Below are 17,435 nucleotides of genomic sequence, written 5' to 3' on the forward strand. Positions count from 1 at the left end.
AAAGTATGTTCTCATCGTAAATGCATTGAAAGTATGTTTTTACATAAAGCTGGCAGTTTCCACGTTTAAATTGTAACTTATCATCGTTGTTAGAAATAGTATTACACCACCACAATAGTCCACACAGTTTGCAGTTTCTCACTAAGAGTTTGGCATCAAGTGAATGACACACAAAGTAACAATAGTACTTATTTACTTGTGTACAAAAAAAGCTTTACAGGTTATATTTACAAAATTTACATCACAAAATGTATTCACATCATAAATAAACATTTCAGGAGATAATTACAGAACAATGCACCTCTATCTTTTAACAAGTTCGTCATTCCACACAGGCAAGTGTTTATGTAACATTCCCTGCACCAAGCATGGAGGCACAGCCAGCATCAACACTGTGCTGCACCAACAAGCCAGAGCAGCGCCTCACTCCCCTTGCTCCTCTTCGGTGGAGTTCCCTTCAGTGGGCGACTCGCTCTCAGAATTAGACTGCAGCTCCAGCCCCTCTGTCTCCAGGCCCTCACCCTGCACTGCTGCTGTTGGAATAGAAGTTGGTCACACCCAAACATACACACATGGTAGCAGACTGATGAACTGACAACCTCGGAAGCCATCTTTATTCTATTGAATTCCTTACACAACCAAGTTTAATAACCAGTTGCTAATAAATGTTGAACTAACTTACTTCTCTCCGCCAGAGTCTTCTCAATGAGGCGTGACATGATGTCCCTGCAAGTTGCCTCAACACCCGCCGGCAGCCAGCCATACTTCTCTGAGCACACCTTGTTGGCGCCCGTCAGAATGGCTTCCTCCAGCAGCTTCTGGATCTCAGGCACCTGAATGTCACAGTACTGCGAGAGAAGTAACAGTTTGTTTGTTACATGTCACTTCATTTAAAGTTTGCAAGACAAAGCTTTCCTGATTTATTTTAAGAGTTGGTCAAGCTAGATAGATACCACACCACACTAGCTTACAGTATTTTTGTGGACAGCATACTACATAAAATGTCCATATTCTCTGTCTGGCACAGGTTTTGAATCAAGGTTCTCTTAATAGCAATAACTTGTACACCAGTGAGCTGCTTAGAGAAAGCTATGTGTAAGTTATGACAGGACTTGTTAATACTGTTTTCTCAAACTTGGTAACATTGAATGAGTAATTACTTATCATCAGAAACAACCTGTACTTTTAAAAGCAATCTTCTAAAATGATAAGCATTATTTTCTTGTCATCTTGTGGGTAGGTAGCTTTAAGAAATGTGGTCATGGAGGAACTAGAAAGGTTGCCAATGATATATATGTATGGTGAAGAGAGCATAGAGTAGAGTGGAAATCCAACAGGAAATTTTAAAGTGAACATGTCAACGCTTTGGAAGAGAGGAAACTGCAGTAAGTGGTGTAGGAGTTGTACAGTAGAGTGGATGGATGTTTTGACAGGAAATTTTTAAGTGAACTTGAAAACGTTATGGGAGAGGAAACAGCAACAAAGTGGTGCAGAGGTTTGTGTTCTTAGTCTACAACTTCAAGCACCAGTGTTTAGATATCATGCCAGACAAAGACAATTTTGCCATACCACCTTTCGAAAATATTGTATGCCACCTACTGTGACCCATATGAAATAATTAAAAGTCCAAGAGAACATCACATAGACCAGAGAATGGATGCAAAATATGGGAAGAATATTTTAAAGGAATGTGCATAATAGAAGAGAGTAAGGAGCCTAAGTTTGTCATTTCTAACTAAGGACTATATGTTATACCAGAGTTGCATTATTCATCGCAAAGTAGGGGGATGTAAACAAAGGCTCCTACAGAAATTTAGATCAGTGTGCAGTACAAGGTTTGAAAGTGAGTGACAAATTATTAACAGCCTATGAAGCATTTTCAACAATATTAAATTAATTCTTCTTCCACAGGGGATGATAGCAAGAACGAACAGCAGAGGGGAAAAATTCTAGGTTAGAAAGGTAATTGGCAACCAGAACCTCTAAAGTGTATGGAAGAGGCAATACCATGAAAAGATAGATAATAAACTGAGAGATCAAAGAGAAGACAGGCAATGAGATGGAGAGATGGAGCAAGGATGGGAGACACAGAGGAAGAAGCAAAGGAAAAAATAACTTTACAAAACTCTTATATGAGTCACAAAGGAAGATGCAATGGAGAAAATAAGACTCATACATGACAACATCCCATGGCTGTAAGGGAATGAAAAAAGGCCACCTATCACCGAGAGAAAAGGTAACAGAAGGAGTCACAGAAAAAGATGAATGACACAACTGAAGAAGACTCATATGGTACCAGTCCCTCTTAATCAAGGAAAGCAAGCAAACAAGCAAGAACCATCATTAAAGAAGTAATACAACACAGATGGATAAGTAACAAGCAAGAAAAAGATATGGCACCAGTCCCTATGAATCAAGGAAAGTAAGCAAGAACCATCATCAAGGAAGTAATACAACAGAGATGGATAGCAAACAAGAAAGTGACGAGACAACAGCCACTCTCGCATTGCCTTCTAGCAAACACCAAGACAACCACAGCTCAGCACCTGGTAGAACATCTGCCTGTAGGGAGGGATCATGCCAGGCCTAAAGATGTACAGGTCCTCATTGTTCTTCTCAGCACTGCTGGAGCACTCCTCACTGCCGTCCTCACCTGACTCCCCAAGATGCAGGGACTGGATCACCGAGGTCTGGGGTGGTGAGGGAGAGAGAATTTGTTTGATGAGATATTGTGGTATATATATGGTTTTATACTGTAGATCAGAGAGAGATGTCTGGCTGCCTCTTTTTGTTTTACAATGTGAGCTTTTCATGCAAATTTTATGGGCTCAAGGAAGTACTTTTTGGGTACCTCCTAGGGAACCATTACCCCAAGCAAGGAAGCCCTTTCTTTCTACACTCAGACCGTGCAAGAGTTCAAACCAGTGCACTTGGGGACTTCTCGGACACCAAGGTGTGCATGGTTCCCCTGTGCCATGGTGGCCTCTTGTGTCCATCTCAGCTCCCTCTCTGAACCCAAATATAATCACACACACACAGAGATCAATGAAGTGAAGCATTTTAAAATCCTAGTCTTGAAATGCCAACAAATTAACAATATTGTTGGGTTGATAAACTTTGATGTCTGTATCCTCACTGGCTAATCTGAGCAGCGATTCACTCACTTTCCTCCTTGATGTGTTGGCACTCTTGTATGGTAACACATAGTTTGAGTAACTCCTCTTGGCCTCCACTTTAGTCTTCACACCTCCTGCAACACACAAGAATAACAACATTGATGGAACTTTAGTATTCACATATCAAAGTATTTCACTAACACTAAGTAAGATCTTACATACAAACTTAGTCTAGCCTTTACAGACAGAGGAAAACATCACCTTAAACTTACACAAATTCTCAAAAGACACGTATGGTTAACTTCTGAAGAGCAAGAAATTAAATGAAATGTACCATACTTCTGAAGAGCAAGAAATTAAATTAAATGTAACTCACAAAAACCATGAATAACAATGCATTTCCTGGAAGAGACCCTATACTTATACAATCCAGCTCTACAAGTGACTTCACAAAAGTAAATTTTGAGTCAAGGAACAAAGATGCCTTGTTTTTAGCAAAGAGGAAAAGTCAGCAGTTAGTGTGGAGCAACAGACCAGCCTGGCGGATGCGGAAATCAAAAGTCTGGTAGATCCAGGCCTTGGGATCCTTGCGTGGATCATAGCCCAGCTGCACCCACAAGTTCCTCCACGGCCCAGTGTGGAAGTAGTAGGACATGGTGGGCAGCAGGTACTGTGTGGGAAATGTGAGGATAAGCTTATCTTGTTGTGAACAATACATCTGATGTATATTGTTTTTGTATTTAGATGCTTTGCTCTCACCACAACTATTTAGATGCTTTGCTCTCACCACAACTGTTCTCCAAAGCTATAGAAATAATTGTTTTGAATTCTTGAGAGCATTTCTCCAGTTAATAAATAATATAGTCATCCTATTTATGTCACTACTTTCAAAAAGCCGTGTTTTCATGTTTCTGATGACATGAACAAATTATCTGCATTATATTATCAAGGTTAACACTTGAGAACCTGGCAGGCTCTCATCTCTTCACCTTTAGAAAATGGTCATGGCAACATTAAACAAGTTTTGAAAGGTGCTGGTGTTAATGTTGCCATGACCATTTTCAAGAGCTAAAGAGATGAGAACCTGCCAGGTTCTCAAGTCTTTCTCCTGATAATCTAATGCATATAATTTGTTAATGTCACAGCTTTTTGAAAGTAGTGAAACGTTTCAGAATTTGGTCCTCTGAGGAGATTTGTGATGATGACAATGTAGTGAAACATCACAGTTCACTCTTGGAAAACAGGAATACCATTATTTTGAGAGGACACTGCTACCTACATAAATCTGGACATGACCATATCCAATAAATAAGGCAGCTTTGTTTCTCTTCATCTATGAACCCTATCTGTCTTCTCTTCTATCTTGTAACAAAAGATTGAACACCGTGAAGAGTTCCTTGATTTCCTGACCAGACCATGACTGTACTCCATAACCTCCACTTTATTGTCCTGGTTACCAATAAGGAGTAAAACAATTATTTTCTCTGCCAGTCAAAACTCAGAATAATATATTCCATTTCCTACACAAACCAAGGTGTAAGGGGTAAGACAGATAATTTGGAACAAAACAACAGACAAGACAAAGAAGTAATGTCAATCTCATACCAAGATAGCAAGTACATCATCCATGAAAAGCAAAATGGTGACGAATAGAAAATTTCCTTTCCTAAAAGCCTTACATGAAAGTTGGCTTGTCACTATATGAGATGGTTCAATAATCTTTTCCATACTTAGTCTATCTTGTCTTCCAAGTCTGTCGTAATAATTTAATAATAATTTATTAAAAGTACTTAATCTTTAGTATATCTAGAATTCTTCCTTTATACATATCCTCCATTTTCTTCACTTTGATGCCCATCCATTATTTTTTTTTTTCTTATATATATATTTTTTTATCTATAGTTTGGCTAGAGTTACTCCCCTTTACATCTAATTCTTCCTCCTTTTCTCCTCATTTGAAGTCACTCCATTTATCTTTCATCTCTGTAGTCTTACCCTTCCACCCTGCCAGCCACCACCAACACACCCACCTTGAGCTTATCCTTCTTGTAGTCCAGCCTGACTCGCAGTGCATTCTTCGACCAAATGGGACGCTTATCAAACTCCTTCTTTAGTCTCTGGTAGGAGTCGCTGTCCATGAACTTGATGCGAACCTGCGACAGGGCTCCAGGCAGAGGCTTCTTGGGGACATCGCCATCCTGCAGCGTAAACCAGAATTACATCTCGCATTCTCTATTTAGTTTCTTCCCTTTACTGCAACTCTGCTAACAAATATTTTCTTTTTTTGTAATGACTTATTTACCTCTTATCCTATTCCTGTAGCAGATATACAAAAATATACATCATATCCAATGCTTATGAAGTATAGTACAATGAAACAATCTGTACAATGAAGATAGCTAACAAAAGCGGCAAGAACCCATTGAACCTACATGTGGCAGTTCCTGCATCACTCCTCAGTCTGCCATTTGGTACACTTTTCCCTCATTACCATTCATTCTGAGACATCTTTACTTATTCCACAGCCAATCTTTGAACTGAGAAAATGCATCAGATACTCTTCTTCATCACTACAGTACTCGTCAAAAGTTTGCGACCAGACACTTCCGTCCCACTCCCCTGCCAAGATATGAGGAAAAAAAACCTTAACTAAAATGTGTTTGTTTAAATTGATTAATACTTGATTGGGCCACCCTTTCTTGATAACACTGCAGAGACATCTGGGAAGATAAAGAGCAAGGTTGCGGACAGTGGCAGCTGGTATTTTGTTCCAAGATTACCAGATAGCTGTCACCAGAATGGATCTGATGTTCTTGCCATGTAAATCTTTCTAAACGATAACCCAGAGGTTTTTAATAGGGTTAATGCCTGACAACTCAAAACACGCTGGCAAATGGTCATTCAACAGTTCATAATAGACATTTGCATTAACCCTTATGTTTTTGGGAAGCACTAGCAACTTGCTAAGGCCATGACCTGAAAAACAGCTCCATACCATTAAAGAATCAGGGTGCTTTATTGCTGTTTCGAGATACGCACTGTGGGTCGAGTAGATCACTACCAAGGAGCCAATAAACCTGGGAATTTCTGTTGCACATCATATTAAACGTTGCTTCATCCAACCATAACACACTTAATCAGTTATTCTTAGTCCACTGAGCATAATTATGGGCAAAGTTAAGATGTTTAATTTTCTGGGTCTTACAGAGAAGAGATTTCTTTGTGTACTTGTGGCTGGTGTAACCCAGCTCTTGAAGGTGCTGTGACACAGTTCACACAGAAACACCCTGGAAGGCACCACTGTTCTCCTCCTTATTTTTCTTGCAGTGATTGATGCAATACTCTCTCTACTACACCTCGGTCCTGTTATAAACGTGTTCGCAATGAACGATTCTCGCAATGAATGAGTGACCAAAAATATTCAGTCCAAAATTTTTGTTATAATCGAGCACATTCACTATGAAGGAATCGCTTCCAAAAGTGAAGGAAATCCAAGGAGTTCTCGCTATGAATGGTGTTCGTGTCGCTTTGAACAGCGCGCGCGTATGTCGATGCTCATTGCGACATCATGACTGTCTGTGCCGCTTGGTTGGGAGGGAGAGGGTCCAGGGACGTGGTAGTCCCCTGTACATAAATCCCCCTAGAATTAAGGTAAATGACAGCAAAGTTACCCTTTATTACCATTTTCTTTATGTGTGCAATGTATTCCATGTTTAACCCCATTCTTTCCCAGAAAAACAGGTAAAATAGGGCTGAAAGTTAGGTTTAGGATAGGACTGATCGACCTATTAGCCTTTTTCCCATAGGATACATTATTCACTATGAATGACCCCGTTCATCAACCTATTAGAGTCGTTTATAGCAGGACCGAGGTGTATATGTTTGAGTATGGTTGTTGCCCTTTTGGAAGTCTTCTTTGGCCTCCCAGAGCGATGTTTGGTAACTAGCAACTCTTCACTGCATACTTCCCTGAACTGGCATGAAAACTTTTTCACACTCATTGGTCCAGCACCTGTCAGCTCACAAATTTCCTTACTTATGTGACTAGCAACCTTTACACCAATGATCTAAGCAACTGTTTCACGTCCTAAATCCTTCAGTTTGGGGCTGAAAACACATATGAGCACCAGCCACTCGTCAGACAAAGGGGTCCTTAAGGAGCAGTGTCACAAACAACCTTTCATTAGGAATGCACATTAAAGGTTTGCCGCAGGCTCTGGAATGTCCTTAAGGCATCCTATGATGGCTATGTGGTCGCAATGATCTGGTGAAACATGGTTGACCCCCCAAAAACACCATTCTTTTTTCATCAAAAGTTTGCGACCACTCAGGGCAGTGGTCGCAAACCTTTGACGAGTACTGTAGCTTTCTTGCACGTGGTAACAGACTTCATGCATTGCTTCTAGTGCAGCTAATTGTTTTGTGTCAGAGTGAAAGGGTTAAGCACCTATAGATTTCCAACAATCAATTTCTTCCATACATCTTTTTAAAGCTCCATAATGACTCAGCACTAAACCAGATTACTGAGACCATTCCATTCATTTACAACTATAAACTCTGGAACTGCCTGCCTGCTTCTGTATTCCCATCTTCCTTAACTCATTGAAGAGGGAGATTTCAAGACATTCATTTCAGATTTTTGGCTAACTCTTTTAAACCAGCATGGGGATAGGCATCTAAGTGGAGCCTTTTTGTTTAAGTATTTTTATTGCCATTGGTCATATTTCCCCTTATCATAAAAAACAATAAATAAAAGAAAAATAAACCTATCTCTTTCATTGCAGCACAAACTGGTAAACACTGACACACAGACACACACGCACATCTTTACCTTGAAGAACTGGACAATGGTGAAGTGTGTCCTCCGCTGTCGTGTTCTGGCAATGATGTTCTGTGGCACCTTCGACTTGCCCTCGTTGTTCTTCTCTTTCCTGTAGCGGTAGTCCTGCAGTGTCATGGATAAAGAGTAACCATTATTGTCTCAGTTCTTGCTTTCAAATGTTCTTGAGTCTTCCCTGATCTTTTGGTTTTGTTCCTTAACTCTTCTATTTTTCTCTGATCTTTCTATTATATGGTTTCTTATAGTAGTGTTTGGCCTCTATCAACATGTTCTGTCCTCGTCTTACCTTCCCTCACAGCAATAAAACAAATAATAGATCCAATTACAATGGTGAAGAGGAACAACTATCTGATAGTCAATGTTGCTAGAAGTGTTATTTTGAGAAGAGATTCTACATATCAGACAATGGTTTAAGTTATTCATCTAGTTTGAAAATGTGAAATAGACAGGCAGACAAAGTGTTCTTATTAATATACAGTGACAAGACCAATTATGCTACACTAGGTGGTAGTCAATTATGGTCCACTTGATAATGTCAGTCTCACACTTACCCTGAATGTCCTGCCAAGCTTCAACTCCCACCAACAACTTGGTCAATTCATTACAGCTTTGACTCAATGGCAGAGAGAGAGAAGCAATACCTATATAACAAAGAACAGTGTCTGTCTCTATCCCTCATCACCAAAAGATCCAATAAAAACTTTATGGCTTTTTGTGTGAATCTTGTAAAAGGTTCCAGAATGTGAAACGCTACTTCCAGTTTTAAAAAATTTTGACTATCAAGTTATTAGGAAAATTAAATTATTCACCAGACAGGTAGAGGCAAGTGTGATCCCTCCAGTCCACACCTCTCAACAGCCACAAAGCTGACCAAGAGACAAGATAAGTTGCCTGCAGGGTGTTCATGTGTATGGTGTCATCAGCTAAATGAATTATTCACCAGGCAAGCAGAGCAAAAAAGAGAGAAATCCCTTCATGGCTCTCATCCCTGTGGCTACAAGATGGGCCCAGAGGCAAATTAAGCTCCCACCCCACCCCACCCCCTTGGTACCTGTGGGGTGTCCATGCGTGTGAAGGCTGCCGGTGGGAGATACAGAGGGGCAGGTTGGTTGAGCCAGTCAGCTCGCTCCATCCCCTGAGGCACCAACTGGTCATATACACACATCTGCTGCAGTCCGTCCTCACATGTCACCAGCGGAAGGTACTGGAAGTCACACAAACCTGTGGATGATACACACACATGATCTCTAGCCAGTCCTTGTCATATCCTCATCTGTCATGCTATCAATAACATCAACCACAAGGAATAATTAGTAGCCTCCAGTGCAGAACAACACATAAATGAACATTTGGCAGTACATTATGACAAGACTGTTTACTGTCTGATATGTATTGATGGACATGAACACAGTCAGCCAACCCTTGATGAAGATTCCAGGGTCAGGCATTGCAACATTTATTTATTTATTAATTTTTCTTTATTTCTTTTTTTTTTTTTACATATGGCCTATAGCACCTGTAGGCATACTTGAAGAATATATGTAAAAAGTGCTGTTAAGCTTCCACCCATTAGTGGCGCAGGGAATTTCATTTATATTGGTACCCATATTAGGGCCCATATCACTACTCAAGTGCATTTTTTGTGTAATCACCTATAGCCTGGGTACCATGGTGACATGTAGGTAACTTTAAACCACTTGACAAATGGCATAGTTTCAAAGTGGTATGTGGTGGGATTCGAACCTACGCGTGAATGTCTGCCCGATCCCAGGCTCACCACCTCCCCACCAACCACCAACACATAACAACTGGCAGGTTCTATCACTACTATCACCTCTAAAATACAGTTAAAAACCATTTTATACTTGGTAAACACATCTACACTGGTCTCTAATAAACAAGCCAAATTGCACATCACAACAAAAAACACTTCCAGGCACATTATAGTAAAACTAAATTGTACTGACCCGTAAGGTGTTGTTCACCATTCTGCCAGATTTCTAATGAAAACATTCAGCCTATACTACTCATGGTTCTTTAATCTCAGTATTATCAACAAATGGCATTCTAAGAATATTCTGACTATTTCATTAAATAGCAGGTGATACAAATAAATGTTATATACCAAATCAAATGAAGGCATTTCATGACATGTATGACGATGTGGCATATCAGAATGGATGATGTTGCCACTTGACCCAAGGCAGGATTTTCCCTGGGGAAAAGGTGGGGGGGGGGGTTTAGTCAGGTCACCACGATGGAAGGACACACTGACGCTTCCCCGTCTTACTGTGTGTTGTACAGTCAAACCAAGGAGTTTGTTTACAGAATTAATATATAATTCTTAAAAGAAAAAGCTTTTATACACAAATCAATTGAGGAAGAGGACAGCAGATGCAGCTGGTACATCTGAAGCCACAGTAAAGAAGATTTGTCCCAGTGCAAACAAGATATGCACCACAGCACCACAACCTTATCAGCGTTTCTTTTCCCCACTCATTACATTACACTGGGTATCTCAAGAGGACATAATAGTAAATATTAGGTAAATTATCAGCCTCATTTTCACTTTTACAACCAGCACCTTTACTGTATTTAATTTACCTATGGAATTTTCATGTCTTGTCCCCACCCGACTTTTTTTTTAGCGAGTCATGCATTAAACTAAATAAAGAACAGCTATTCCATTTTCCTTAAGTAATGAAGGATATGGCAGCGTTGCATGGATTATTCACCACACCCTACAGGTCAGTACAATTTCGTTTTACTATAGCAGTATCACTCCATAAGTATGAAGCAACTTGGGTCAGTATGGACAGAGGAAAACATACTCTATTTGTTTCTATTTGCCATGCACTTCAGCAGTAAACAAGATTGTAATATGTACATTTCACCACAATAAAATTTGAGATGAATGAAAAGTACCAGTCTAAAAATATCAAGAAATCTGGAATAATGGCTAGCGAGACATAACACTGATGAACACCTTTACTGTATGCCACAAACTCTATTCAAAACAAAACTGCCCTTTAGTTCTATACATTCGAAAGATCACCCCACAAGACTGAAGTGGCCTGTGCTGAGTATTGACTGCTGAGAGAAGGGACCTAACACTGAGATTGGAAGAGAGTGGAGGACTCATTGCACATACAACTCCACTGTGATGAGAAAAAGGACACTAAATGATAAAGAAGGAAAAACAAAATACTCATGAACACTTTACTATGTACCAGGGGACTTTATAGCACACAGAACTTCTCTCACATTGCCCTCTCTACAACACAAACCAAAACTCTCTCCTCCAAGACAAGACACACAACTTTCACATTCACACTCATTCACATCATTCTCTTAGCCCCTGAGTGTGAAGAGAATATAATGCCCTCACTTTACAGGAATCAGAACACAACTAAATACTTTTCTACACCAAGTGTGCCGTGGTACAGTGGAACCATGCATGCTTTGGGGTCTGAGGGGTCTCCAAGTGCATGAGTTCAATCCTATCCACGGTCAAAGTGTAGGTTGGGCTTCCTCACTCAGGGCAATAGTTTCCTAGCGGGTGGGCTTTGAGATAGGAGGTACCCCAAAAAAGTATCCCCTTTAGCACAGAAATTCCCATGAAAAGCCCACATGATATAAATAAAAATAAATAAATAAAAATATAAAAAATCTGCCCACTATGAAGAGATATGCCAAGTACTAACTGTTGAACTTGTAGGTGGTGTGTACAACTCCCACTAGCTCTGTCCTGAGGGGGAAGACCTGGCTGGGCTGCTCGGACGTGGCTGGGCTCACATTCATTGCATCCCCTGTGTTGGCAGCTGTGGGACGTGAATATTTCTAAAGTCAACAGAAATTACTCCTGTAAAAAAATTGGTAACACTCGCTGCACTGCTTACTGTAGTTTAAATATTCAACTTTATCTATTGCTGAATATTAAGAATTCCTAAAGTGTACTCAATAAAAATAGAAAAACTTTAGTCTGTCTACTTTAAACTGGCTGCTGGGTCTCACTCTGGGACGAAAATGCCTGTTATCATATCTTAAGGAAAACAGTAACTAATCTATCCTTGTGATAATTGTGTTGATCAACTGAAAAGAAGTATTATACACAAAATCAATTATATCATCAATAAGCTACAATATATTTTGAACAACCCAACTGTCCACTTCCTCAAACCCAGACCCTACAGCCAGTTTGGAATATGGACAATAAATGTATTCTATATGGGTGCTTGTATATTTCACCTTGTTTATTGGTGGTTTCAACTTATTTGTCCTCATGAGCAGTGAACAGACATATGTAATAATATAAAATGATAAAAAGAAAGCAGTAAAACACACACATACAAAAAATAAACCCCACAATAAAGAAAAGAAGAAAGGAATTATAAAGCAGCAAAAATACAGTAAAAAGAAAAAAAAACATTAAAGGAACAGATGAAAGGAATAACAGATACAAAAATGCAAAGAAAAGATAAGAGGAATTTCAAAACTGATTTTTTTTTTTTTTTTTATGTCCCGGCTCACAGCACCTGTAGGTAACTTGAAGAGTACTAGTGGCACAGGCAACTTTATCTATAGTGACACCAACATTAGGGCCCATATCACCACCCAAGCACATCTTTGGTGACATGCAGGTAACTTTAAGCCACTCAACAAATGGCAAAGTATCAAGCTGGTACATGGTGGGATTTGAACCTACACGTGGACGTCTGCCCGATTCCAAGCTCACCACCTTATCCACTATGCCACTGCCTCCCTATAAAATATAAAATGAAATATGCAACAAAGAAAAATTAAAGAAATGGCATAATAGCTACAAAAAAAAAGAGGATGAAAGGAATGAGAAAATACTAAAATACAGTAAGAAAAGATTAAAGGAATGACATAACAGGAAAAAAAAAAAAAAAAAAAGGATGAAAGAAATAACAAAACAGCTTCCATGCTCAGTACCTTGGCCCACCTCCTCTCCCGTCCTCTTCTTCCTTCTCTTCTTGCGGCGCACCACCCGCAGCAGCAGCGCCGTGGTGTTGTGACGCTCGCCGCACGTTGGCTTGCAGTACACATCATTGGGGCGGAAACGCAGCTCCATCCGTCGGTTGTCCTCGCAGTACACCTGAAGACGCCACACCTCATCAATACACAAAGTAAAGCTATGGGAAGTTTTAAAGACATACACAGTACATCCTTTGTTGTGGTGTCCTCAGTGTTCTTGAAGCATATTTCCATGACCAAAAAGATGATGCACTTGTTCTTATTTACAGGTGATCAAGGAACAGGTTCTTGTGAGCTACATGAGGCTACTGTTATTGTCTGGGACAATGAACCTGAACCAAAAATTTTCTTTAAATACATCAAAATGAGCACATTTGTATTACTACATGGGAGATAACACAACAAATGTAGAGCCCTGATTCCACCCTCAGTTATTGTGCCAATGAACTGTTTGGCAGCATCTGGTGGAGGGGTTGGTGGTGGATTACTGCTGGGTGGAGGAGGAAGTGGGAGGGACATCATTTCTTGTGTCCTGAGCCTCTTGGCTGATTCTTCTATTTCATGTGATTATTTTTTTTATAACTTTTGTTGGGAAATCATAAATTTTAGCTACATGTTTTAGTAATTTTTCTACAACTCCCAAAAGTTATCCATCATGCCGTCACCAAAAGAATTTGTCTCCCTCTGAACTGAAACAAGTCTGTGTGGTGGCTTGTTACAATTTCCTGGACTTTACTCCAGTAGAAAACCATGTCTTTCAGTTTCTGTGCATCAATTCTCTGAACAGCCATCTGCTGTTCCTCATCTGATGCCATCACATTCTGTACCATCTGTGTTGCCTCCCTCAGAGATCCTGCAGCTGCTCGGTGCCGAGCTCTCTGCTGCGTCCCTCCACCAGCTCCTCCACACCAGCAACATCCACCTGCTGTGTCCCACACTGAATGTTCATGGAAAGTGGTGGCAGTGACAGACAGGTGAGTGGCGGCTTCCTTACAAGGTACATATGAAATCCCAGTTTACACTCACTAAGATTATGTACATTTTTATTAATATTTCAGTGCATTAAGGCATTTTTCCATTACATCTATTGTGCCATGTCATGGGACTCACTGCATTCTCAAGACTAACTATATAATATATTTAAGATAAGGAGAGTCATAAGGAAGGCTATGACTAAAGCATTTCTGAACACCTACACCAGAGTGAGTGGGCTGCCACAAGAAGGAAGATGGACTCACCTCTGAAATCTTTTCCAGTCCCCCCAGAGTGTTGATCATGTTGTCCACATTCTCCACCAGTCCTGGGTATTCAATGCACACAAACTGCCGCAGCTTCCCAGTGCCACTAATGGTGCTGCCACTACTGCTGGTGGTGGCACCAGCAGTAGTGGTGGTAGTGCCACTGCTGTGAGACATCCTGGGTCCTGAGATGAATAGCTTTGATTAATTCTTATTTTCAAGGGTATGAGTATAAAACTTTAAAGCAAAACACACTCCAAGTATTAGTGAACTATATGCAGGATTCATAGAAGACAGAATTCGCAACAGCGAATACCAAAAAAACATGCAACAAATACCAGAAAAATATGAACTGATCATAAACAAAGAAAAAAAGTAATATACAAACTAACATATAACAATAAGAAACAACCAAATAACATTGAAGATATAAAAACTGTACAGACCCTAACCTACCTTGGTGTCAAAACAATAGTAAATAGTAGACTTCAAAAACAAAGAATAACTAAGGCACATGAGTTAGCCAATATGGCCAGTGCACAGTGTGATGGCACAGTGTTGCAATAGCAATACAGAACTCATTGGGAAAACATCTTGGAAGGGAATGGCACTATCGCCAGTGCATCCCGTGGCTCTAAGATGACACATATTGACCAATCAGTGAGCATTGTGGGCATCTTCACTGACCTAATATTTCAGCTAAAAAGTAGGAAATAAGGTTGTGGTACTCTTATATTTACCCTTGGTTCCTTAAAAGAAAAGATATAAACTAATTGCAATTTGACAGAAATGTTTCAAAGATTCATTCAAAGAACACAGAAATCCACTTGAAAGAATATTTTTGTCTCCAAACTTGAGACAGGCAATAAGAGTAAAAAGTCTACCTTTTATTTTACTTAATAATTTCTGACCCTATCCAGTCAATACATGGCCCGAATAATGTTTACTATAATTCCTTGTTGGTAACTCATAACACGACTGCATATTGCGTCAATTTATACTCATTGTACCAGGGGTGTGGAGTCGGAGTCGGAGTTGGAATTGGAGTCAGAGTCGCAGTCGGAGTCGGAGTCAGTAAAAATATGAGCGACTCCGACTCCTTTACGTGATAAATTTTCGAGTAAAGATTCCACTTCATGGAGATTCCTACAAATTTGGAGAAATTGATTTTGTGGAGGATGTGTCCAATCAAGCACTACATATTAAGATAATTCTTATTAATCTATGATAATTATATAATCGTCAAGTACACTTTTATTATGGATTGACTCGAAAATATGTAAGTATTGATTCTCTTAACTTTCGTCTTTTTTTGGGTGTGGCAACTAGCGGGCTTTTTGTTTAATCTTTTCCCTTGGCCACCATCCCTCATGTAAGAAAGAAAAATAGAACATATCGTTGTACTGAGAAAAAAAAAAAAAAAAAAAAAAAAAAAAAAAGTGGAGTTGGAGTCGGAGTGGCAATCTTCAAATTTCCTGGAGTCGGAGTCGGAGTCGCAACATTTAAATTTACATGAGTCGGAGTTGGACTTTTGAAAATCCGACTCCACTGCATTGTACTTTACATTTAAAAATATGAATTTTTTGCAGGGCCAGCTCTTATTGACTTATATTGATGCTTTAGAAAATCAACACATCACACCAGGAACTGAGTTAGGTTAGGTTTGACTAAGTTTGTTTTGGTTTAGTTGGTCAGGGGAAACAAAATAGACAAAATTTTTATTTTTGGAAAGTCTAAGGATACAGAGTGCCATGTTTGACATAGGAAATACCTCCTGTAAATCTTCACCCATGGCCCTTCCAGAAATATCGTGTTTTCTGTGCATTCTTTTATGTAAGAGAGGAAACTGGTCAAAGACACCATAAAGAGTAAACTTACAAGCCCACTTTAAGAAACTATCTAAATAAAAAATAAAAAATTTAATTTGTCCGCAATGTAAGGTGAGTGCTTTTGTATATGGCACTGTCCTAATATAGTGGTCCCACTAGCTCACCTGGTTTCCTGGCTTCCCCTTCACAGTTTCACTTGGCTGGCATGACATAGAAATGAAAATGTGATCACCAAAACTAACCTAAGCCTAACTTTAACCTAACCTATCCACGTTATTGGTCACATGGGTTCTGAGGAAGATGTATCAGCAGTAATGTCGCCTCAACTAGGCTATGTTAGCTGGGTTAGAGTTAAGTTAGTGTTGGGTTATCATATTTTCACTCCTGTGTCATGTCAGCTGATTGAAAAAGCTGTGAAGCGAATAAAAAAACTGTGAAGAGGGAATCAAGAAACGAAGCGAGCTGGAGGGACCACTATATTAGGACAGTGGCTTGTATATCCAACTTGTGTTCAACATCAATGGGGCCTAACGCTGACAACAATGAGAAACACCCCCATGCCTGGTCTTAGAATACCCCACTACCACACCACCACCCATCCCTCACCCCCTGTGAAACCAAGGCACGGCGGCAAATCTTGTGGCAGGAGTGTTCCTTAGACAGGCAAACAACCACCGGCAAAAAAAAAAAAAAATAAATAAAATAAATAAGGCTTTTTTTTATCCTAAACTGAGATGAATGTAACTCAGTTTCTGATAAAAAAAAATATATCATGCAGCGCTATACATAATTATAGATCTAAGAAATTTAAGTGCAGATTAGATAAGCACTTAAATTTCTTAGATTTATAATTATGTATAGCGCTGCATGATAATTTTTATAAGAAATTTATTATAGTTAAACAAGACATGATCCCCATGTATGGGGATCACAAATTGTAGAGGATTTCGCTGTAGGACTTAGCCCTGTTAATGGGCCAAATATTTAGAATTAGTATATAATGTATTGTGTACTTGTAAGTGTATCTTTAAGTACTGATGACGAGGTCGCTGTGCGACTGAAACAGGATAACCTAGATGAGCCCTGGTGGCCCTTTGTTATCCTATTATTTATGTTATTAATTTTATGTTAAGGCAAATCATTACCAGAAAAAAAAAATCAAAACAAGACACACCAGTACAACCCACACTACACGCAACACAAGCTTCGCCACTCACCACACACCCGCCACACTCACCTCTGCTGTATGACAAAGCTGTTCCTTCCCTTGTGGTGTGTGGCGGCGTGCGTGCGACAGCTGAGGGAGTTAAATGAGTAGTGGTCCACCCGCCTGCCCTGCTGCCTGGCCCGCCTCACTCATCAGGCTTGTGTTGCGGAGAAAGTAATGATAGAACACCCATCATTGCTTCTCATT

At 39.8% G+C, this 17,435-nt stretch overlaps 1 protein-coding gene and 1 long non-coding RNA gene across 6 annotated transcripts in view; one reads left to right on the top strand and one right to left on the bottom strand.

Moving 5' to 3' along the window:
- The window catches only part of LOC123503315, a 44,568-nt gene extending 40,131 nt beyond the window's left edge, over positions 1-4,437 (top strand). For all 3 annotated transcript variants that reach the window (XR_006674408.1, XR_006674409.1, XR_006674410.1), the window contains exon 3: positions 336-4,437. This is a non-coding gene — a long non-coding RNA (uncharacterized LOC123503315). The remainder of the gene's footprint in view (positions 1-335) is intronic.
- Positions 177-17,422, bottom strand: LOC123503313 (general transcription factor 3C polypeptide 5-like). Of its 3 annotated transcripts, none has more exons than XM_045252996.1 (12): positions 17,259-17,422; positions 14,193-14,377; positions 12,913-13,075; positions 11,661-11,777; positions 9,008-9,177; positions 7,948-8,061; positions 5,147-5,314; positions 3,651-3,786; positions 3,165-3,250; positions 2,547-2,690; positions 683-848; positions 177-530 (listed from the first exon to the last, which is right to left on the bottom strand). In XM_045252996.1, the coding sequence occupies exons 2-12, from the start codon at positions 14,367-14,369 to the stop codon at positions 424-426; spliced, it is 1,548 nt and encodes a 515-aa protein (XP_045108931.1). In that variant the 5' UTR covers positions 14,370-14,377; positions 17,259-17,422; the 3' UTR covers positions 177-423. The 3 variants fall into 3 exon arrangements, with proteins under 3 accessions (XP_045108931.1, XP_045108930.1, XP_045108929.1); XM_045252995.1 differs by having other exon boundaries at positions 177-533; positions 14,193-14,370; positions 17,259-17,417; XM_045252994.1 differs by having other exon boundaries at positions 177-533; positions 17,259-17,412.
- Between the last annotated feature and the right edge of the window lie 13 nt (positions 17,423-17,435).

The sequence above is a fragment of the Portunus trituberculatus genome, chromosome 13, assembly GCF_017591435.1.
Source record: "Portunus trituberculatus isolate SZX2019 chromosome 13, ASM1759143v1, whole genome shotgun sequence".
Taxonomy (NCBI): domain Eukaryota; kingdom Metazoa; phylum Arthropoda; class Malacostraca; order Decapoda; family Portunidae; genus Portunus; species Portunus trituberculatus.